General features: G+C 34.4%; 1 protein-coding gene across 3 annotated transcripts; it reads right to left on the bottom strand.

Annotated features, from left to right (window-relative positions):
- Positions 1 to 10,266: 10,266 nt before the first annotated feature.
- On the bottom strand, positions 10,267 to 21,904 carry SPINK6 (serine peptidase inhibitor Kazal type 6). Of its 3 annotated transcripts, none has more exons than XM_015452105.4 (5): positions 21,626 to 21,904; positions 21,365 to 21,473; positions 18,462 to 18,484; positions 11,380 to 11,495; positions 10,267 to 10,499 (listed from the first exon to the last, which is right to left on the bottom strand). In XM_015452105.4, the coding sequence occupies exons 2-5, from the start codon at positions 21,420 to 21,422 to the stop codon at positions 10,454 to 10,456; spliced, it is 243 nt and encodes an 80-aa protein (XP_015307591.1). In that variant the 5' UTR covers positions 21,423 to 21,473; positions 21,626 to 21,904; the 3' UTR covers positions 10,267 to 10,453. The 3 variants fall into 3 exon arrangements, with proteins under 3 accessions (XP_015307591.1, XP_065403016.1, XP_073851296.1); XM_065546944.2 differs by having other exon boundaries at positions 21,726 to 21,904; XM_073995195.1 differs by lacking the exon at positions 21,626 to 21,904 and having other exon boundaries at positions 21,365 to 21,540.
- Between the last annotated feature and the right edge of the window lie 1,492 nt (positions 21,905 to 23,396).

Below are 23,396 nucleotides of genomic sequence, written 5' to 3'. Positions count from 1 at the left end.
ATCATCTTCCAATTTGCATAAGTTAGACTTGCCTCCCTCCAGTAAAGCCTTGGATCAGAGAGCTTTCACTATGCAGTAACCTATAGGATGATTTGCACAATTTGTGTACAATTTTATTACTAATAAGTCTTGGTGGCACAACTATCAGGGAAATAAAAATGCTGATGTGAGGAATTTTGAAGTCAGGGGATTTAATGGACAAAGTAAGAGGGCACTCTCAACAATCATTGAATTAGAAACTCTAGACATTCAAGGTGAATGTGAATCATGGGGCTGTTTCCTTCGGCCTCTTGCTTTTAGTCAGCCTATGCATGATAGTTTCTTGTTTACTTGGTTTACCTGTTTTACTTGGTTTACTTGTTACTTGGTCTTGTTTACGTGTTAATTTTAACAAGTAATTCACAGGTTGACTTTGGTCCTTGTACATATATGCCACGCACACTTGTGTTCTTTCTCTTTCTCAAATCCATCATTCACTGTTTACCTTATTGTTGTTACTGTTTCCTCTTCCTGAAAAACTACTGAGCCAGAAATGTAAATGGCCATTTCTTCTTTCCAGAAGTAACAGTTCAAACATTACTGGTTCAGTAAAGATTTTCCCAACTATTTAAAATATTCCAGCCTAAATCAATGTGTTTTATTGTTATCATAATACTTTTCAACATCTGAAATTATCTTTTTTATTTCATTAATTATGTGTATATTTTCTCACCATCAAATCTACACTTACATACAAACAAATATACATACAAACACAGGTGCATACACACTAGGATATTGCTCATGGATCTTTTGTTTTGCACATGGAAGCACATAGACACCATTTGATTTTACAAATGTGAACCAATGAAAAGTCCTTTCTTCTTTGAATATAATAATTGAGGACTGATTACTCTAAGTATTATTAGATGCTGAAAATATAGTAACAACAAAGATATATTCATAGAGCTTACATTCTTCATTTTTTTCTAAAACACTTAGTGGGTGGAACCTACTGATTATTAGTATTTTAAAGATGAGTAAGAGAAGCTCATAGGCAACAGGAGAAAAAATTTATTTAAAGTTATACACAAATAAGTAGAGGACTACTAAAGAGACCATATTCACTTGGAAGTAGGATGGAGGAGTGGTTGAGCAGAGATGGTCATGACCAGGCTCCACAAAGGACCTGCCCCTCAGAGATATTAGAAAGTGTTGAAGCACTTGAAGGAATAACCAGCATTCTAAGAATAAAGAATACTATAGAAATAAAACAAATAAGAATGAAAGTATTTTTTTTTTTTTTTTGGAAATGAGAGTAATGGTTAGACGCAGATGCAGAGATGGAACTTTAAAAAAAGGTTTTTATGTGTCCTTCATGTTTTTTGTGCTTGAGATCTACTAAGATCTTTGTATCTATGAGTTTGTAGTTTCTATCAAATTAAGATTATTTCTGTTATTTCTTCACATTTTTCATAATTTTTACCACTTCTCATAAGCTGCATGAAGTCCCACAACTTACTAATGCTCTCTTCATTTTTTTCTTCAGAATATTTTTTCTGTTTTCTTTTTGTTGATTTCTAATGTTGTGCCTTCAAGTTTACAAGCCTTTTTTTCTGCATTGTCTAATCTGTTGTTAATAACCATATATTACATTTTCCTCTCCAAGCATTGTGTTTTCTCATCTTTAAAAATACACTTTTAAAAAATACATATCTTTCTTGAATCTACTTAATATGTTCTATTTTTCTTTTACCTTCTTAAACACACAGGATAGCTGATTTAATGCCCTCATCATCAATTATACTATTTGTCTCATTTCTGAGTCTGTTTACCTGATTTATATTTTTTCATATTACGGGTTATATTTTCCTGCTTCTGTGGATACCAGACTTTGAATTTCACTTTGTTGGACACTGGATTTTAAAAAATTTTCTTTAAATACTTTTCATCTCTGTCCCTGGATACAATTAAATTACTTGGAAAGGGTTTGATGTTTGTGTGTGTGTAAGACTTGCTTTAATGTTTTGTTAGATAAACCAGAGTAGCCTTTATTCTAGGGCCACTTGTACCCACACACTACAGAGGCAATGCCCTACCGAACACTCTACATGCTACTCATGTATTATGAAGTTTTTCACTCTGTTGGTAGGACCACAAAATATTTTCAGTTCTGTGTGAACTCCAAGGATTATTATCTATGTACTTCATTTGGGGTGTTCTTTTCTTGGCCTTGTGTAGTTTCCTAGCACACACATCATGATCAACATCGAACTGAAGACTAGAAAGGGTGTCTCTGTAGAGCTCCCAACCTCTCTTACTCTGCCCTATGAACTCCAGTTACTTGTCTTCACCTCATGGAGATTTAAGGTCCGCTTAGGTTTCACCTTCCTGTGCTTTCACCTGAAAAATTTCCAAGGAGCAAACAGGTGCCATTTTAGGTCTCACTTCATTTATTTCTTCCCTTGAGAATCAATGTCCTGTGCCTGGTGTCCAATGTATGAGAAACATTGTTAAGTATATTTTGTCTAGTTTATTAGTTGTTTTAGGTATGAGGGTAAAACCACTCCCTCTTACTGCATCTTGGTCGAATCTAGAGTTTTATGCTGAAGACTTGGGTTTATATTATTCTTACTATAAAGGTAATGAGAGTCATATAAAAAGCATCATGATTAAAAATAATTTCAAAGATCATTGCTTTCACTTTGTGAAAAATTACTTGAAGGATGTAAGGGTTGTGGGGTACTGGAGTGTATTTGTGAAATTATTGTCTAAATATGCAATAATAAGTGAGAGCTTGTATTCTCAACTAACGTATTAAATATTGAATCTCACAACTTATCCTCTCTAACTTATTGCATCTCATACCAGTATCATCAATAATTCAAAACCCAGAAAAAAAGTCACATACTTACAGCCATCAAGTCAACAAAAATTACACTGAGGAAAGGATACCCTATTCATTAAACGGTGCTTTGAAAAGTGGATAGCCATATGTAGAAAAAAGAACTGGTCTCCTATCTCTCACCATAAACAAAAAATTAACAAAAAGATGAATTAAAGTCTTAAATGTAAGACCTGAAACTATAAACATTTCAGAAGAAAACCTAGGAAAAATTCTTCTGCACATTGTCCTAGGCGAAGTGTTCATAACTAAGACCTCAAAAACAAATGCAACAATAACAAAAGTAGATCAATGGGACTAAATTAAACTAAAATGTTTCTTCACAGCAAAAGAAATAATCAATAAAATGAATAGAAAACCTACAGAATGGTATTTGCAAAGTATGCATTCAACAGAGGACTAATATCCAGAATCTACAAGTAACTCAAACAATTCAGCAAGAAAAACAAACAAACTAACAAACAAACAACAAAAAAAGTGGACAAAGAACATAAGCATTTTCCAAAAGAACACATACAGTTGACCAAAAAGACATATTTTTAAAAAGCACAACATGACTAATAATCAGAGAAAGGCAAAATACAACCACAATGAGGTGCCATCTTACATCAGCCAGCATGGCTATTATTAAAAAGTCAAAAATTCGCAGATGTTGATGAGGATGCAGAGAAAAGGGAATATTTAGATACTGTTAGTAAGAATGTAAATTAGCACAACCTCTATTGAAACAGTATGGAGATTTTCAAAGAACTAAAAAGAAAACTACAATTCAATTCAGCAATCCCACTACTAGGTATCTACAAAAAAGAAATCATTATATGAAAAAGATACCTGCACTTAGAAGTTTATCGCAGCACTATTCACAATAACAAAGATACGGAATCAACCATCAGCCTAAGTGTCTATAAGTGTACATCTACATAAAGAAAATGGAATACTGCTTAGGCATAAAAAATGAAATCATGTATTTTGCAGCAACAGGAACTGGAGACCATTATCTTAAGTGAAATTATTCAGGAAAAGAAAGTCAAGTACTGCATGTTCTCATGTTCTCAATTATAAGTGAGAGCTAAATAATATGTATACATGGATATAGGGAGTGGAATAATAAACATTGAAGTCTCAGAAAAGTGGGAGGATGAGAGAGAGGTAAAGTATAAGAAGTTAACTAATGGATACAATGCACACTATTGGGGTGGTAGTTACATCGAAAGCCCAGACTTTATCACTATGCAAAAATTCACATAACAAAAATGCAGGTGTACCCCCATATCTATTTTTAAAAGTGAACATTCTTCTTTAACATATTTTGGCGTTACACAGTCTGCTTACTAGACTACACATTTCTATTCCTCTCAGTGTATTTCTACCATGTCATATTTCTCATCTAAGCACAATAGTACAAGCACTTCCTACAAACCAGGTATGTACATTGCTTATTAGCAAGTCGAAGTGAGTTTCTTTCCAGATTCTCGGATTTTAAAAACAAAACACTAGTGTCCTTAGAGGGGTGGGAAGGAATGCATACACAGTGATGTATTTATGAGATTCTTATGTGTTTGTGAATATAAAACAGTAAGAAAGTTTTCAGTAAGTCCCAGAAATCAACCTATAATTAGTTATGACACATATAGGAGGGGCTGGATATGACTTTAAAAACTCAGTAAGAAAGTATTTAATGATGTTTGTTTAAGCCTATAAAACTTTCCAAAGCATTGCTCATCTAACAAGATCAGTGCCACAGAATGAGTTAGATTTTATTGGATGAGCTAACAGTTTCCTGTGAAATGAGAGCTTAAGGACTGTGCTTATTAAGTCAAATATTCATATAATAAAGTAATTTAGGTAATTGCCATTGTTGCTCTGACCTGAGATTTGTGAGATTCTTTCTACTACTACCATTTTCGTTGCTCAGCAAATGACCTCATATACTTTTGTGGCAACAAAATTGAGAGTTAATTTTCTTAATTTCTCACTACTAGTTTGTTGGCATCCACTCTTGTACCCTTACTCCATTCTTGAATATCAATCCATCTCTGACTGCTATATATCTCCTATTCTCATTTCATCCCCTTAGAAATTTTTAGATTAAAAAGTCATCTTGGTTGTATTCTTTTTTAATAATTTAATTCACAAACTATATTTCCCCAAGTGTTTTAAATTATTTATATATCCACATATATATATATCCACATATACATATACACACATTTATACATATATAGTATATAATTTTTAATATTAGAACATGCCTTCCCCTAGTGGAAAAGCGTGAGTTTCTAAAGCAGCAGAGATACACGGACTGAGCCTAGTTCACATGTTTTCTGTTCTATCTTTGTTGCTATGGTTTTTGTCTTGATGGGGCATTTAGTTTACAGGTCACCACATTTCTTATAATTTCTATTATCCTATCACCAGGTGCTTTACACCAGACTGGACTCTAGACATTTGATTTTTTAAAAAACTTTACTATACAGGCCAAAGTTGTTAACCATTAAATATAACAAATCTCCAATAACATTCTGGTTATAATTTAAGTTCTTGATCCCACATCCCATTTATTAGCACTAAGTATGTGTCACTCATTGCATTATAGATTGGGAATACAATAAATAAAAGACTAAGAATACTCCTACTCTCGAGATATCCCTACCCTAAAGAGATAAAGAAAAAATAAAAGGTAACAATTATTAGTTCTTTGGGAAAAATTAAACTATTTATAAAATGTGTGTTCATAGCAAGATTGGTAGTTATGAAATATCTATGTTGGTGCATTAAAAAAAAAGAAGAACGAACTCAAATCAGCTACCAAGCTGTGTAACTTAAATGACTAGACAAAGAAGGGCAATCTAAATTCAAAGCTAACTGAAGAAAGGAAAAATATAATGATGAAAGCAAAGATGCATGAAATAGAGACTACAAAAACAACAGAAAAAATCAACAAAACCAAAACATGGCTTTTCGAAATGATAAAGCTTTAGATATATTGACTAAGAGAAAAAGAGAGCTCTCGAATTACTAAGATCAGAAATAAAAGTTATATATTAATATGAATCTTACGGAAATTTTTGAAAATTAAGAGACTATGAACAATTGTATGCCAACAAATTAGATTAACTAAATAAAATGAATAAGTTTCTGGAAACACAGAATCTACCAAAATTTAATGATGAATAAATAGAAAATCTGACTAAACCTGTAACTACAAGATTTAATCGGTAATCAAAACCACCTATTGAAGAAAAATTCTTGATCAGATGACTTAACTAGTGAATTCTCCCAAACATTTAAAGAATTAACACCATTTTTTCCCAAATATTAAAAAAGAACACTGTCTAACTCACTCTATGAGCTCTGTATTACCGTGATATTAAAGACAGGTAAAGAGAGTACACAAAAAAGGAAACCACAGATCAATAACATCTGTGAATATTAATGCAAAAATTGCTCAACAAAATACTAGCAAACCATATTCAGCAGCATATTAAAGGAATCACATACCATGATCAAGTGGGATTTATTCTTTGCTGCAAGAATGGTTCACCATAGAAAGTTCAGCCAATGAAATACACTAAATTAGTAGAAAAAAAGGGAGAAAAAAAGCTCATGATCATCTCAATTGATGCATATTTGACAAAATTCAACATGACTTTATGATAAAAACACTCAATAAACTAGGGATACAAGGAAGCTTTCTCAACTTACTAAAGGCCATATATAACAAACTCAGAGCTAACATCAAACTCAGTGGATAAAGAATGAAAGCTTTTTCCTTATGAGAGGAACAAGATACGGATGTCTATTTTTTCTACTTCCATTCAATATGGAATTGGAAGTTCTAGCCAAATAAACTAGGTAAGAAAAAGCAATAAAATACATCCAAATTTGAAAGCAAAAAATTAAATTATTTCTGTTTGCAGATGACATGATCTTATAGGCAGTACCCTAAAGATGCTGTAAAAGAACTTTTAAAGCTAATAAAAATATTGAAGTTGCAAGGTACAAAATCAACACACAAAAACCACTTGTGTTTCTCCACATTAACAACAATCCCAAAAAATGAAATAAGAAAAGTTCACTTACAATAGCATCAAAAAGATTAAAATACTTAGAAATAACTTTAATAAAGATGTGAAAGCCTTGTATATTGAAAACTACAAGTTCCATCCTCTTCCACTGTCCCCGTGGTTCTCAGTTCCTTTGTCTGCCAGAGGAGCGGGAGTGGCCAGGTAGCTCAACCTCACCAAGGCTTTTGGTGCACTGGGGCCTGCAGGCACCCAGCACTTGTCCTGGCAATGGCAAACGTGCCCAAAAGAAGGCCAAACTCAGCCTAATGTAGGGGCTGTGAGGGAAGAGCCCAAGATCTGCCTAGTTGTCAGGTGAACCTGCTCCTGCAAAAGTGGAAACAAACCCGAAAAAGGCATCAGGAAAGGATAAATCTTCAGACCAAAAAAAGTGAAAAACAAAAAGGAGAAAGTGGGAGCAAAGAGAAAACAGGCCAAAGCTGATAACCAGAAACTATTTACCTGCTTAAAATGGAGAAACTAAAACCGAGAAGAGTCCAGCTTCTAATGAGGCCAGAGAGAAAGAAACCAGGTCTGATTAAAACTATATACCGTGTTTTATCAGTGGTCCTTGTCTCTCTACATGTACAATCCAAAGGAATATTTTAATCAATTATTTTGTAAATGCAAGTTTTTTAATAGCTCTAGAAACATATTTAAGAAGGAGGGAATCCCACCTTCCCATTATATAAGTGTAAGTGCTTTTTATTTAAGAGGTGAAATGGTTCACTGGCAGTTATTTTTGGGTACAACCAGAAAGTAGTGTGGGATATTGAATTATGGGAGGCTTTGACTATCTTAGACGTCAGTTTAACATTCCATAAATGGGGGGTTAATTTTTATATCCTCTAATACAACGCATACACTAAATGGTAATATGGAGTCACAGTCCTGCATTCAATGTCTTCAATATTTTAAATTACATCTATTCCCATGTTGTTTTTTGTAGAATTGTTTGCTTCCTGAAGAAAATCACTCTTGATTATGGTTCTCCCTGTCAGAATTGTGTTCACTCTGTAACATCCTTTTGGTCATGTTAGTCCTGTTTTCCTCACAACTTTGTCAATGTGCTGTGAAAGATTAAAGTTTTGAGTACAGAGTATGTGCATTAGATTGTGAATTGGTGGGGCATATGTGATAACTTATTAACATGTGAACATACTGGGACTTTATAGCCTCTTAAGGAAAATTTGCCTCCAAATTTTAAGTTAGAAAGCCACTGGAATACCTTTTTTAAAAAAATCACAATGCCTGGCTGTTTAGATTTTCAGTTTGTATCTTAAGAATTGTGTACAAATTGAAATGTCTTTGAATTGACCTTCAACACATGCAACAAAATGTCAATTATGAAAGAAAACTACAAATCACTGTGATAGAAACTAGAGAAGACATAAATACATCACAAGACAACTTCTACTCATGGATTGGAAAATTTATTGCTAAGCTGACAATACTAACCAAAGTGATGTAGAATGATTCCAAGCAGACACTTAACTGTGCTTTATTACTTGGATTCTTTTAGTATGCTCACCAAATCTGAAGGGTAAGCTGTAGTGTTACATATTAGCGATTAAGTGCTTTACATGCATCATATCCTTAGTCTTCATCATAAAGTGAGAATGTAGATATTATTATCTTTATTTTTCAGATGAAGAAACTATGATACAAAGAAGTCTAAATGACTTGCTCAAAGGCACATAACTTACATCAGAGCCATGATTCACATTCTGGTCTGTGTGACTTGAGGATACCCTCTCTTATCACTGCTGTACCCAAATAACAGATTATGTGTTCATTTTTGTCCTTCAAGAGGAATAATCTTTAACCAGGGAACAGAATGCTCATATAGTTTTTCTAGCATAATATAACCTATTCCCTGGCTCTTTATCTAGATATTGAATACATCTCTCAGTCTGGCCAGTTCAGTCTTCTTTAATTATGTACAATTAGGGATAACATCTATGTGGATAAAATATATTTGATATTTTAAAATCAGAAATACAATCTTAATATGCATTGTTAGAAACACACTTCACACATCAAGGTAAAAGAAAAAATATTAACAGTAACTACAAAGTCTCTCCTGAATTAGGCTCATTCCTCTTTGACATCTTCTATTATTTGCCCATTTAGTCAGTCCTCTTCAGTCACCAATGCTTTCTTTCTAAATCTTGAACAAAACAAGCATGCTCCACAACCTTAATGGCTATTTTTTAGTGTCTCCTTTTGCTCTTCTTCAATATATTTATTTGGCCAGTCTCTTCATCTCTAGGTCTTCCAATAAAAACTACGGGAACCAACTGATTTAGTACTGCAAATGGTTACCACCTTTCCCTAAGTATTTTTCATCCATATTAACATATTATTTTTTTCTAATAGCCTTTATAACATTCTATCTTATTATGCCATTTATTATAATATTTATTGTTTTAGTCTATTTCTTACTGTTGGAATTTAAACTTCATTAAGTATTGAAGGGTCATTGGCCCCTCTCACTCCCATCCACGCTGTATCCAAGGCACCTAGAACAGAATCTACCACAGAGTAGGCCCCAGTAAATGTTTGTTGCTGGAGTGATGGTTATTACGTTGTAGCTAGAGATGTATTCTGTCTGAGTTTCCCAAGTAAGGTGTTATTTATAGAAGCACGCTTTACTACATGAAAATACTCAAAGAAAGAGTTCTCAATACTTTCATGTGAATGTTCAGAATAAGATATATATGTATCAAACTGTGGATTTTCGTAGTGTTGAGGCAGTACATTGAGATTGAGCTTATTATCAACACAGCTGTGCTTTAACCTTCAGTCTTCTTTTAACTGGAGCTGTTTTATTTGCTAAGTGACTGGATTGAATATTCACTATTTGTTGTATATTTTGTTACGTTATATCTGGTATACCTTATGATATTGCTATTACAGAAAACCAAACACTGTATGTCTTTAGAAATTATATAGTCCAAATTTTCCATTCAAGATGCCTAAAAAAATGGTCTGTAGAAAACAAATATTTTACTTTTATATAACATACTTTTTCTGAAATTGGGAAGAATGAATATTATGTGATCTAATAAATGATAGTAACTTAAAATTTATTTTAAGTAACTAAGCATAACATATGGTCATGTTGCCAAAATCCTTCATTATAAACCTGGAGATTCTAAGAATAAAAGAAAGGAAGGGATTTTCCCAAGATCTCACAATGACTGGATGGTTAACTTAGATAAAGAAAATAGGTTTCTTGATCCAAGTTTATCCCAGGTCAATTATTCTCTGTTGTATGCATATATTTTCTTGATCTCAAAGTAAGAACACAGTCAATGCTTTTGCAGAATGTACTTTATTTACAAGTGAATCAAGAGAAATAGACATACGTTCAACTCCTCAAGACCCAGGCAGAGTGGGTATGTCTTTATGAATTAAAAGAATCCACTAGCAAAAGTATAAGCAGAAGTGAGAAAAGAAGGCCGCAAGAGCTGGCAAGTCACCAAGAAACACTGGCTTTTACTCAGCATTTTCCAGGATGCTTTAGGCTAATCTTCCCACCACTTTTCCTACAAAAAAAGAAAGACAAATATATATTCAGTGCACAATCATAAGTATTCACCACAGAAGTTCAAAACAGGTTTAACAATGGCACTGTCCATTTAATAATTTGATTCCATAAATTCCATTTATATGATTCAGAAAATGTTAATTGAATGCACTCAGAGGTGACATCTGGCCAACTGTGGAAAACATGAATCTTAAACAAATCTCAGAGTTTTCATAAGTCTTAGACTTTTTGGTACCAATTGCTCATTCTCCAAGAGTAAATATGTATACAATTAAAAAATGTAGAGGTCACAGGAGAGATAATGACAAAGGGACTATAGTTCTTTTCTGACAGAAGACGTAAGAAGTTGAACCAGATATTCAGGTGTTTGACATTTTAGAGCAAGTGACACATTCAAGCCCTCTCAGTAATATGCATCTATTAATTCAAATCTCATATTACACCACCAACTTTATTCTGAGAAAAGTTTGGTATTAATCAGTCAGATGTGTTATATATATATATAAGTATAGACATATGTTCATTACATATTGATATTGCAAGTTTTAATTAGAAACAAATGAAAACCTTAAAACATCAAAATTATTAAATATAATAAGTTATATTGTATAAGATGTATGAATGTTTTAAAAAACTTCTCTAAGATAATCAAAATTAATAATAAAGTAAAGTGATTAAGATTATGTTTTCTAATAATTTAGTATGTAATGTTTGTGCTGCTTTTGACCCATCTGTTTTCAATCAAATTGCCTGAAGCTTGCTTCTTCAGTCTCTATGGGGAGGGACGGGTGTCTTCTATAATACCTCAAAAAAGTGTCATAGTCTTATTCTGGAAGTTTGTGTTTGCAAGGATCAGCTTTGATGAATATAATACTTACACCATGGCCTTACAGAAGGCACATTTATTGCCGTATGTCTGGCCATCAGAGCCACAGTGTGGGTTCGATTCCCGAGTGCAGTAGACCTTGGGGTCCTGGAACTCACCACAGTCAACCTACCAAAGTAAGCAGAGTGACATTGGCGTCAGTGCATTCTAAGAGATCATCCTTCAGAACAGAAGCTTTAGACAGTAAACTTTAAAAGCCATATATAAATAGTTGCGACATAAAGCATTCTGAAATATAAAATTGCTCTCCTTATCCAATGTATTCTACTTATCTGCTTAAGTAAAACACATTAAATATACTTGAGACATTTTCTTTGAGTCACAGTTAACTCATTACAAGGAAAACAGATTGTATTCAGGAGTAAATTAATGATGTAGTCAAATGCTATATGGGTAAAACCTCTTGCTCCAACATTAAACTATTCCAACTGAGAGTGGTTTTGGGTCATGAAATGACTTTTTAAACATCATATTAATGTGCTCTAACAGCACTCCTTCTGTATTGCTATCAAAACATAGATGGGCCAGATGCAGTGGCTCAGGCCTGTAATCCCAGCACTTTGGGAGGCTGACTCGGGCGGATCACGAGGTCAGGAGATGGAGACCATCCTGGCTAACACGGTGAAACGCCATCTCTACTAAAAATGAAAAAAAAAAATTAGCCGAGTGTGGTGGCAGGCACCTATAGTCCCAGCTACTCAGGAGGCTGAGGCAGGAGAATGGGGTGAACCCGGGAGGTGGAGCTTGCAGTGAGCCGAGATCGCGCCACTGCACTCCAGCCTGGGTGACAGAGCAAGACTCCATCAAAAAATAAAAACAAAAACAAAAACAAAACATGGATGAACCTTACAATGGGCACCAGACATCACCTGATGCTTGTTACTTTTCCCTGTGGATGCAATATCCATCCATAAGCTCTTGAAAACAAAATTCTAATGTGTTTATGTGTAAAGACATAAACTAATATATATATAGGATACATATATATAAAGTATATCTCTAAAGTACATATATACTTTATACCTAAAGTATATAGATACTAAATGTATCTACTTATATATATTATAAATACATATTTATATACTAAATATATATATACTTTAGAGATAGAGTCTTGCTGTGTTGCTATATATACACACTTATATACACACACATATATATACACACACACATATATACACATATATGTTTCAGAGATAGTCTTCCTATGTTTTCCAGGCTAGTCTCAAACTCTTAGCCTCAAGAAATCTTCCCGCCTCAGCCTTCCAAGTAACTAAGATTATAGGTGCATCTAATGTCTTTTTATTACCTTACCCTGTTTCAGAGTCTGTGGAATTTGAACTTTTGTGCTTACTACAAACATTTAGTAATGGCTGCTAAGTTGCTGTGTTTAAAATGATTCTAAGGTTGCATTATTGTTGAGAACATATGTTATGCCTGATTAATAATTATTATTATGGGCTCCATAGTAGGAATGGTTGCACCTGTGCCACTAACATATCCTTTCAACTACAGTTGTTTTTCAAAAGTGGTCTGGAGTTTAAAGATTGTTTTCAACACAATGTCAATTAAGTCCACATTTGGTGTGTAAATAACATTTGAGCCATTATTTCAAGAGTAATGACAATAAGCAATAGTTAAGCTGAACCCCTCCAAATATATCTGTGTGGAATGAAGTGACATTTATATATGGAGAGAGGAAACTTGCTTTATCTCTATCCTAGTTCCACTAAAATGATACTGTCTTGTGTTTATCAATTGCTTCATAATATTCAAGCTACTTTCACATAAATTATCTCAGTTGGGCCTAGCACAACTGAACCCACACCCAACTATTTTCTTCCTCTGCCCCATGGAAGAAGACTAGGAAGAGCAAAGCATTTCAATAAATGAAAGCAAATCAGTCAAGTGGAATATGAACAAACTTCCATAGAACACATAAATATCATACTCTTAAATTTTAGTGGCCTTCGATGATCTCTGAAGTAAGCTGAGAATCATGTTTTAGAACCTCTTCTGCCATCGACTGTCTGTGTTATCTTGAACACAGGACTCAATGCCTGCACCTCAATTTTCTTAACCAAAAAACAGCAAACAAAGAACACATGTCATACTTCATTTTCAGATTCCCAAGGTTTTTATAAGGATCAAATGCGGTCATATAAAAGTTGTAAAGAGTTCATATAGAATATTTGAAATAGTTCTGGATTAGGAGTGTAGAAAGTAACCTCATTACAGGTCTATGCTAACTACAGTAGCTCTAAAAGATCTCTGTGACTCATAGAAAATGGTCAACACTATGAGATTAAACAGTATCTGGGGACTCTTCTAGCTTTGATGGTTCAAGATTTACCAGTGAATACTTTCCGTGATGTGTTTTAAATAAAGATCTTATGTCCTTTACTACGGCTGAGTGAGAGAAATAGCAACTTTTACCCAAATACTTCCTCCTTTAATTTTAGAGAGCCCTCTAAACTCACTGTGTGAGACATTTTAACATGGTGACTGGGCAGGAGATGACCACTCTCTGTGGGCCCCAGCGGTTGAAGAAGGTGCAGAATGCTTCTAGAAATTTGAGCTTACGTGGTCAGTCAGTCAACTAAAGACTCAGGATTATTCATACATAAGTCTAGCATTTTTAGGTTTACAAATAAAACCAATGAAAATTTGCAATCACACAAATGTGGATTTGGGATATAGGATGGCATCTCTTCTTTCTATTACTGATAAATCCTACCTATGTGGTTAAATTATTTCCATTCTTTACCATATCTGTTTTCCTAATTGCTACCAAACTTGGCTTCCTCTCACCCTTATTTCCCTCCCCTTTCTACTCTATTGAAATTGCTCTCAAAAATACAGAATACATCTATTGGTTGTTTTAAAACTTTCATGATTTCCTTATGATATGTGCTACTCTTCATCACTCCAACCTTTTTGAAACTCTTTCCAGACTTTCATTATATGTCAGTTCTCTGGTTCTCTGTTTCTTCTCTCTCTTACTGTCTTTTCTTTTTTCTTCCTGAGTATTAATTATGGTCATTTCCTAGATAGTTTAATATACTTGGTTTTCTCTTCCTAATGACATATACTTTCCCATATGGTACTGAAAAATTCCAGACTTTTTAAAATTGATTTTTTATAAATATCTCAAACTCTAACTCTCAATTGTCATATATATATATATATATATATATATATATATCCTTTTACTCAATAATTTCGTTCATACTTAAGAAATTTATGTGCAAAATACAACTGTTTCTTTCCAAACTAGTTTTATATTCTATTTTTTCCATTTTTCATGATAGCAGCATTTTTCAGATTCTCCAACCTTCCCTCAGATTGAAACACTGCCATTTATTTTCCCTTGTATCACCTTCTTCATTGCTTTACTTCATTTTCTTTTCCAGTTCCAAATTTACTGCCTATACCAGTCCTCAACATTTCTTGTCTGAACCAATAAAATAAGTTTTTATCTCCTTAACTTCGGCTGGGTGAGAGAGATAGCTACTTTTGCCCAAATACTTCCTCCTTTAATTTTAGACTGCCTCTAAACTCACTGTGTGAGACATTTTAACATGGTGTCTCTTCCTCCTTTTCCTCCTAATTTCAAATTCTTCCTGCATGTGGACACAACTAATGTGCTTATCATATTATTTGCTTAAGTGAGAATAGTAATCACCAGCTTATATTTACTTAAGAAATTGTACTGCTCAAAGCTCTTTCACGTGCACTACACAATGACCCTCTATTGCTGATTAAAAGCAGTATGCAGCCATGGAAAGCTCACTCCATATGGAGTCAGAAGTCTTCAAGTGCTGACTTGACAGCTTTACTGCTGTTGGTAGACGTAAGTCAGCTAGACCTCATTTCTGAGGCTTTAGTTTTTCAATTTGTAGTTAAGTTATAGGTACTAGATACCATTCCCAAATCGTATTTAGACATTTTGTCAGTATATTAATTTTAAGCAAAATCAAGCTAATTAGGAAAAATAAAAAACTCCAAACTCATTAGAGTCATGGAGCATTGTTTTACCAATGATATGAAAATTCACCAGTTCTTATCTTAAAATACAAGCAAAAATAAATTCAAGTATTTCAAAAAGTATTGTAACAGAAAATGGTTGCCAATCATTGCTTTTAAAAGGCTTGTTCTGTTCATTCCAATTCGGACTATTCATCTAAACAGCTCTTTGAGGATATGGTTCCCAAATACAGAGCCTGATAGGAAAATATAAAAATATTAAAAGCAATGCAGTAATATTAAATATTAAAGGCAATACATTCAAAAAGCAAAATGTATTCAGTCAAAGGGCTATCTTTATTCTGAAAATATGACTTTTAAACATTTTGGTGCTATACAGGAAATTACTTAATGAAATGCTAGTGATGATAAATAATAGTTTTATTTTACTCTTATAGTTATTATTGTGCTGTTTAATCTAGCTCCTTGGCAAATTAAAGAGTTGTAAGCATATTAGTCATTTACATTTACAGGGAAAATTTTACTGGACTATGATTTCCAAAAGTCTGGCAACATGATTTTGTTTAGCTTGAATAATCTTTTCAAATGAATGTGATATTTTTTAAAGTCCATAATTCAGACTGCTAACTATAATTTCCCATCAGATGTTTCATCATGTAGAGAATTCTTGGCATGAGAAGAATGACTTGAGTGTTGGAGGAAATCTTACTTCCTTTTGTTCTGGCTGGATCAGGCTTGTGCAAGCATGCTCCTAATGATAGTTTCAGTGTCTTCTGCTGGCATTGAAACTTCCACCCTCCCTCCAGGCATGGAAAAGAGAAATGACAGCCTCTGTGCCATTTAAAAGTATAGGAACTTCCCTGTCATTTATAGTTGAGTGGAGAAGAGACAGCAGCTTTGGCAGGACAGGCTTGGTTGATAACAATTCAGAGAGTTAGGGCAGGAAGGGGTTTTAGAGATCATTGAATTCAAACCTTCATCTTAGTGATGTGGAAACAAAGGCAATGAGAACGGAAACAATATTTTTCAAGTCATACAGCAAGTAAGTATGAATGAGGACTCCACTCATCTGTACTATCTGACTCCAGAGCCAATGCTTCCCAATACAGCTTGCCTCCTCTTACCTAGAGAAAAATGCTCAGTTTTCTTATGTATAAATGCCATCTGGATAGTTAATTAAAATGCAGACTCAAACTCCCTATCTTTCTGATTATTATTCAATGTCTTGCATGATGCCTGGGGATCTGTATATTTAGTAAGCAATCCAGGTGATCATGAAGCAAACAAACTATAAACTTTCGCCCTTCTCAAGCATAAAATCAGTAAGTAGTAAAATTTAAATAAACTTTAGAAAACAGTCTGCCGTGGCACAATCTTGGCTCACTGCACCTCCACCTCCCAGGCTCAGGGGATTCTCCTGCCTCAGCCTTCCAAGTAGCTGGGACTACAGGTGCTCCACCACGCCTGGCTAATTTTTGTATTTTTAGTAGAGACGGGGTTTCACTATGTTAGCCAGGCTGGTCTCTAACTCCTGGCCTCAGGTGATCTGCCCACGTCGGCCTCCCCAAGTGCTGGGATTATAGGCATGAGGCACCGTGCCCAGCCCTTCAGTAGGTTTTAAGGAGCCCCCAGCCCTCCTTCTCCCGTTTTGGGTCTGACCAGCTATACTGCTCCATCTCTCCCAGCCACACACCCCACCAAGTACTGCACAGGGACCCCCGACCCAGGGTCCCTACTCTGTGAGATAATGTGAAATATGTCTGTGGACCAAATGCAATAAAACTTCTGTTTGTAAGAAAAAAAAATCTGAGAAATCAAGCTTCAAAGAAGGGAAGTAAGGTGTGTGTTAATGAGAAAACTAGGATTAAATTCCATATTTCTTAATTCTATGAGTAATGGTTTTACTATATTTTACTACCTAATGAGATATGAAATGTGTTGGCTGGATGTTGTGTCCTTTCCTTGGGTGTTTGTTTTCACGTTTAGTATAGACCATACTATCATGCTTATTTAAACATAATAATACAACTTTAAGGTATACAGTTTCATATGACAATGCCAACACACATGTGCATGTGTTAGACATACACCTAAGTGCACATGCATGTACACGCACACACACACACAAATGCATCATCACTTGTAAGATGCATCCTAATTTCTGAGGTGCTAAAATGGAAAAGAAAAACAGTCTTATATAATGCAGTGGGTACACTAGGGTTGGAAAATATTTCCAATGACTGCCTACTCCAATCAGTTAGCAGTAGTGTCCAGAAATTTTCACGTCAAAGGCATAACAAGGTACACCAAGGCTAAACAATAACTGGTTCCAAAACCAAGTAGAAATGCTTAATATGGACAAAGGAGCAGGATTGGCAGAACAAATAGTATTTGTGTTGTCCTTTGACAGTTAAAATGAAAAAGATAGAAAGACACTGGTGAACTAATTCGGGGGAAAAAGATCCAACGATGAAGATAACTTGTGCTCATTCCAATTTTTAAACCAAATTTTATTAAAATCTGAGTGAATCAGTCTGTGTGTCCTCAATACAGAGCAATAAACTAGTTTCTTGTCTACTTTCAGTTCTTATTTCTGAAGAAAGAAACAATAACCTATATCCTAACTTCTTCAGAGGATGTTAATTTTTAATCAATAACTAATACACATATAGCCTTTTATGGCTTGCCAAATACTTTCACATTGTTTACACAATTTAAATATAATTGCAATTCCATGACGTGAATAATACTATCTTTTTCTATAATTGTGGAACTTGCAGCTCAGAGAAGTTGAGTAACTTCCCCAAGATCACATAGTGAAATCAATGATAGAGCATGAATTTTATCCCAGATACTTCCTATTTTTATGTATATTTATTCTTCCCTAAAAAAGTATGAGAATGTGTGGTTAGGTTCTTTTAAACTGACAAGAGTTTAGTTAAAGAGTAATAATTTCTGCTGATGCCTGCCTAAAGTTTGCCTGCTCATTGTTTTTGCTCTGTTAACCATAGACAAATTCTTTTTGGCCAGTGAAGATCTAGCCAAGCACTACCCAGGCAGAAAGAAGAGAGAAAAATAGGCACTGACCCGTCCTCCCTGACTGAAGACACCTGAAAAAAAAAAAGCGCAAAAGTCAAACATTGTAATTCATTGATGTGCAAAAAGTGAGATTTTCAACATTAGGAAATTCCTAATATCTATTCCTGGTACTTGGCTATCATGGCATGTTTTTTTGTTTGTTATACTTTTCTTTTCTTTTTTCTTTTCTTTTCTTTTCTTCTTCTTCTTTTTTTAATCTGCTCACTTCTTAAAAAGGTCGTATAAAGACATGAACCATGAGGAGGTAACAATTGTTGGAGGTTAGGGTGGGGTAGAAAAAAAGTGGATTAAGGATCTGGCAATTCATGTTACAGTCCTGGCCCAAGCACTAATTTACTATGGAAATGACCTTATCATCGCTGGTCTCACTTTGAAGAAGTTGAATTGGAAAGTATCCTCTACCTTTGACATTTCAAGGTTCATTTCATGTAGTTCCTCCCAAAAGCCTTTGCCACAGACGGTTGGGAAAGAGATGAAGTTTGTAGTTTGTTCTTTGAGTTTGAAATTGCTCAACTTTTAAAACTTGGCCCAAATGTAAACTGGTAAGGAACAACTCATTCATTCTTGTGACTTATTTCTCCTTTTACGTCTCTCTAAATTCTTAAAAAGGGAAAAGATCTCATATACATATAGTCTTGTTTCTCTCCCTTTTCCTTCCTCTTAATATTGTATGTGTAATTTTAGTTTATGACTAATTAGTTCAGTGGTTTAAAATACTTAAATAATAAAATCCCTCAGTCCAGTCTTGGAATGGGCTGCTGAGTTTTGATCTGTGGCCATTCCTATGGGACACCTTTCCCAATCCCTCTCCATGTAAGCCCAAGGGCACCACAAAGAGAGTGTGGATTAGCACAATCTATCTCCAATGATGGTCAACACTTATGGGATAACAACTGCAAATTCCTTAAAGCACAATCTCTAATAATAAAGATAAGGAGAAAACAAGTTGTTGTTTTTTAATGTGAAGGAAGGTTACTGTTCATTTTTTCAGCAGTGATTACTAGCCTCATTGATTTATAACTAGTAATATGGGTGATTATTAACATGACAAATTCTTAGGGCAATCACTTAAAAATTCTATTATATAAAATCAGAGAGTTCCTGGACAGTCTATATTTTTTAAACTCTAAGTGGTTTTTATAGCCAGGGACAATTCATTATTATAATTTTCAGTCAATTCTCTACTGTACCAATCTCTCATCAAAAGAGGAGAGATTTGTCTAATGTCTCATACGTAGGAAGTGGCAAGGCAAAAAAAGGATTAATATTCACAATGACAGAATCCAATTTAGTACTCTTTTTATTAAACTTTATTATGGCAATAATGTTAATAGACATTTGTTAAACATGCACTATACCCCATCTACTATGTTAAGCATTATACATGCCTTTTTCTCATTTAATTCTCCATACAGAGATAGTCCTTTATGTGTTTATTTTATATATGAGTGAAACAAACATCAGAAAGTTCACAAAGCTATATAATGAAAGTGCCAGGGCTAAAATTCACTTTACTCTGCCTCAACATTAAGGCCGTTAGGCACTATGGCCTCCCAAATACTATCTAGTATGTTTGTGAAGCATCCATGCTTTGGTAAATTGTGCTGGTCAACCAGATCCTGTTAAACCTCAATTCACCTTTGTAAAGAGAAGAAAAGGGAATAACAATTGATTTCTGAGACTATCTTTGCAACTAAACTTTACATAGATCTATATTTTTCTGCCATCTCAGCTGATTGAACTACCCATTAAGGTTATTTGGCTTTAGTAGTCAAGCTTACTCCATAATATCACAGGAATCCTTTATCCATTTTTTTCTTAATTTCTAAGTGTATTTGTTTATGTAATTATGACCAGCTACAGTGAACATTGGCTTCTCTCTCAACTAAATCTCATTGATTTTTTTTTACTTGTACAGCCATTTAAACTCTTGCATAGTAGTAAAATTCATCTGCTACTGTCACATAAATGATACATAAGATATGGAGGGTCCGAGGGCTTAGTTTTATTTCTAGTATTTTACAGATGAGAAAATATCTCAGAGTATTATGATATTTCTTTAAGTGACACAGGCCATGAATAGAAGAGATAAAACTAGGTCTTGGATCTAAAAACTAGCATTTGCTTTGTCCCCTACAATGTGAAAGAGTAGAAGAATAAGGAAGGAAAGAAATAGCTTATGATGGACCTGCTCATCTGATGCCTCTGTCATGAAAAACATAACCTTGAAGTGTGATTGTGCTTTGGTCATAAAGTGGCCAAAGATATTCTCCTTCTTGAAGATTATTTAGCTCACCAGAAACTTACGTTTCTGCATTCCAAGTTTCAATTACATATTTTCAAAGATTTTCTCATTGACTTTCCATTTTCCCTATTGTCTTAATTTTAATTATTTGAATTTATTTGTAATAATAACTAAGGGGAGGAAAATATTCCTTTATTCTGGAAAGCAAAACCAATATTTAATGCAATTATCCATCCTCCAGTCTAGTTTTATGGAACAAACATCAAATGTGATGCCAAGAGAATCTGATTCAAATTCCAAATCCTAACTACTGGTTGTAAGTCTTTTGCTAATTTTCTCAATTTCTCTGTTCCACAGTTTCTTATATGAATAGCAGAGACAGAAATGCGTTATTATGAGTCTCGGAGACAATATATAAAATCCCTTGGTACGTGCCTAGAATATGGTATATACTCAACAAATCACAGTAATTTTTATAATTATCACCATAATCATTGTCGTCATCACAATCATTATCATCATTACAATAATCTCTCAGAATTGGTCTTTCACATCAAAATCATTTGGATTTTGAAATATGATAAACAACTACTCATCATATCCAGTTCAGTATAAATATGGGATCTTAATTTAAGAAAAAACTTACCTGATAAAAAGCAGAAAAGAGCCAGAGAGAGGAGCAGAAAGATACCTGACAGCTTCATTGTGCCAGTTGGCTCACTCAGATCAAGGCTGCTTTGTCCAGCTCAGGTTCTCTGTCAAGACAATTCCCAGAAAGCCCTAAAATACATTCAGACCACATGAGTCCTATGCAGTTTATGCATTTATTGGGGCCTGTCAACACTTTAAATAAGTGCTTCATGCTCCCCATCAATCTTAAAAATTGGGACAATTATGTGAGTCGCACCTCAGATTTTATTAACAGAGGATGTCATTTTCTCCTGGTAGCCTACATTTTCCTAACAACCCATACATCCTTCCGGCTCTCCTCTCTAAGGTTTCCCTACATTATGGGGATGATTCACTGGTTGAGCTCCACTTGATTCTTCTATTTCTTGCAGACAGGTCCTTCATGTCTGTGGTCCAAGTGAGTAACCACAGGATAATGGAATCTTGGGTGTAACTTGGATTTTTAGAGTCCAAATCATCCAAGGTGTACCCAAAGGAGACAGATATTCCACACTGTAGCCAGAAATGAATTAGAAGAAGCATTTTCTGAGCAGAAATCAGCTTGTTAATTTTTAAATCATTATTGCAGTCAAATGCCAGTGGTTGTCCAGTTTTGAGTCGAAATAAATAAGGGAGTCAATTATTTTCTTTAATTTGTAACAAAAATTTACTTTTTAAAGTTACTGAATTGATTTTTTTTTTTTTTTTTTTTTGAGACGGAGTCTTGCTCTCTTGCCCAGGCTGGAGTGAAGTGGTGCGATCTTGGCTTACGGCAGCCTCTGCCTCCTGGGTTCAAGCGATTCTTCTCCTGCCTCAGCCTCCCAAGTACCTGGGACTACAGGTGCCTGCCACTGTGCCCAGCTAATTTTTTTATTCTTAGTAGAGATGGAGTTTCACCGTTTCGTGAAACCGTTCATGGCCAGGCTGGTCTCGAACTCCTGACTCATGATCCGCCTGCCTCGGCCTTCCAAAGTGTTGGGATTACAAGTGTGAGCCACAGTGCCCGGCCTGAATTGAATTTTTGAAATGAGCAATATATTTCCTTTTTTTATCCGAAAGTAAAAGAAGTAGTCATAAAGACCTTGATAATCTTCACTACTTGAAAATATACTTTTCATATAAAAGTTAGATGAATAGCATTAACTCTCATGCCCAATTTAATTGCAAGAGAGATAAAAGAGATAACCTTCTTTCAGGAAACAACAACAGAAAAGAATGGTTGTAGTGATAATGAGAACGTCTGCCTCAAATCATAAACTGCTATTTAAAATATCATGAAGGAAATTATCTTAAAATCCTTTACAGAACGATGTAGGTCATGTGTTAAAAGTATTCAAAGACACTACTGAAAAACCTTAAAAACTGTATTTAAAATTTTCTTGAACCCTTTATGGGAAAAGGAGTCAAAATATCTAGAAAAACAGAATATATGGGAAATTGCTTAAGTCATGACCTTTAAAAACAACAATTGTACAATTTACCCACTTCTGATCTTTAAGTATGTTTTCTTATTAATATGAGATAATATAAAGATCAGTTCTTAAAACTAAAGCATTGCATAGCTTGGTTGGTTTTAGGTACTGCTGTGACCTTCCTCCCTCTTTCCATTCTACTTCCTATGTTTCTTCCTCCTTTGACCACCATTTTTTCTCCTTCTGTGACTAGAATGTACAGAATTAGTCTAATCATAATCTTATGTCAAAAAGTGGCAAAAGTTTGAAAGCATCAAAAAATAATAATAATAAAGAAAACAAGGTAACAGTGGTAGTCGATCATATGCCATCATTAAATTCATGGTGACATTTCTAAACTTCCTGTTTAAACTTCTTCCTCTCTGCCTAGAGTTTCATTTTTGGTCTTTGCTTCTCATATTCACCTCTAAACTCTCAGTCACTGTTCACCTAAATATTACTATCTCCCTACCTTCCAGTCTTTCCTTGCCTGCTTTCCTCTGATCTTCAAGAGTTTTTTTTTTTAATAGGTTTTTTAATGTAGAATTATTCTTATTT

This window comes from Macaca fascicularis, chromosome 6 (assembly GCF_037993035.2).
Source record: "Macaca fascicularis isolate 582-1 chromosome 6, T2T-MFA8v1.1".
In the NCBI taxonomy this organism is placed as follows: domain Eukaryota; kingdom Metazoa; phylum Chordata; class Mammalia; order Primates; family Cercopithecidae; genus Macaca; species Macaca fascicularis.
Note: the sequence above shows the minus strand (reverse complement) of the source record. Positions and strands in the feature narration are given on the sequence as shown.

What these genes read in the sequence shown, in the direction of transcription:
- SPINK6 (XM_015452105.4), bottom strand. Translation starts at nt 21,422, where the DNA reads ATGAAGCTGTCAGGTATCTTTCTGCTCCTCTCTCTGGCTCTTTTCTGC. An exon ending in TCTTTTCTGCTTTTTATCAG is followed by an intron (nt 18,485 to 21,364) that starts GTAAGTTTTTTC and finishes TTTTTTTTTCAG; the next exon opens with GTGTCTTCAGTCAGGGAGGA. An exon ending in TCTTCAGTCAGGGAGGACGG is followed by an intron (nt 11,496 to 18,461) that starts GTCAGTGCCTAT and finishes TTACTTTGGTAG; the next exon opens with GTTGACTGTGGTGAGTTCCA.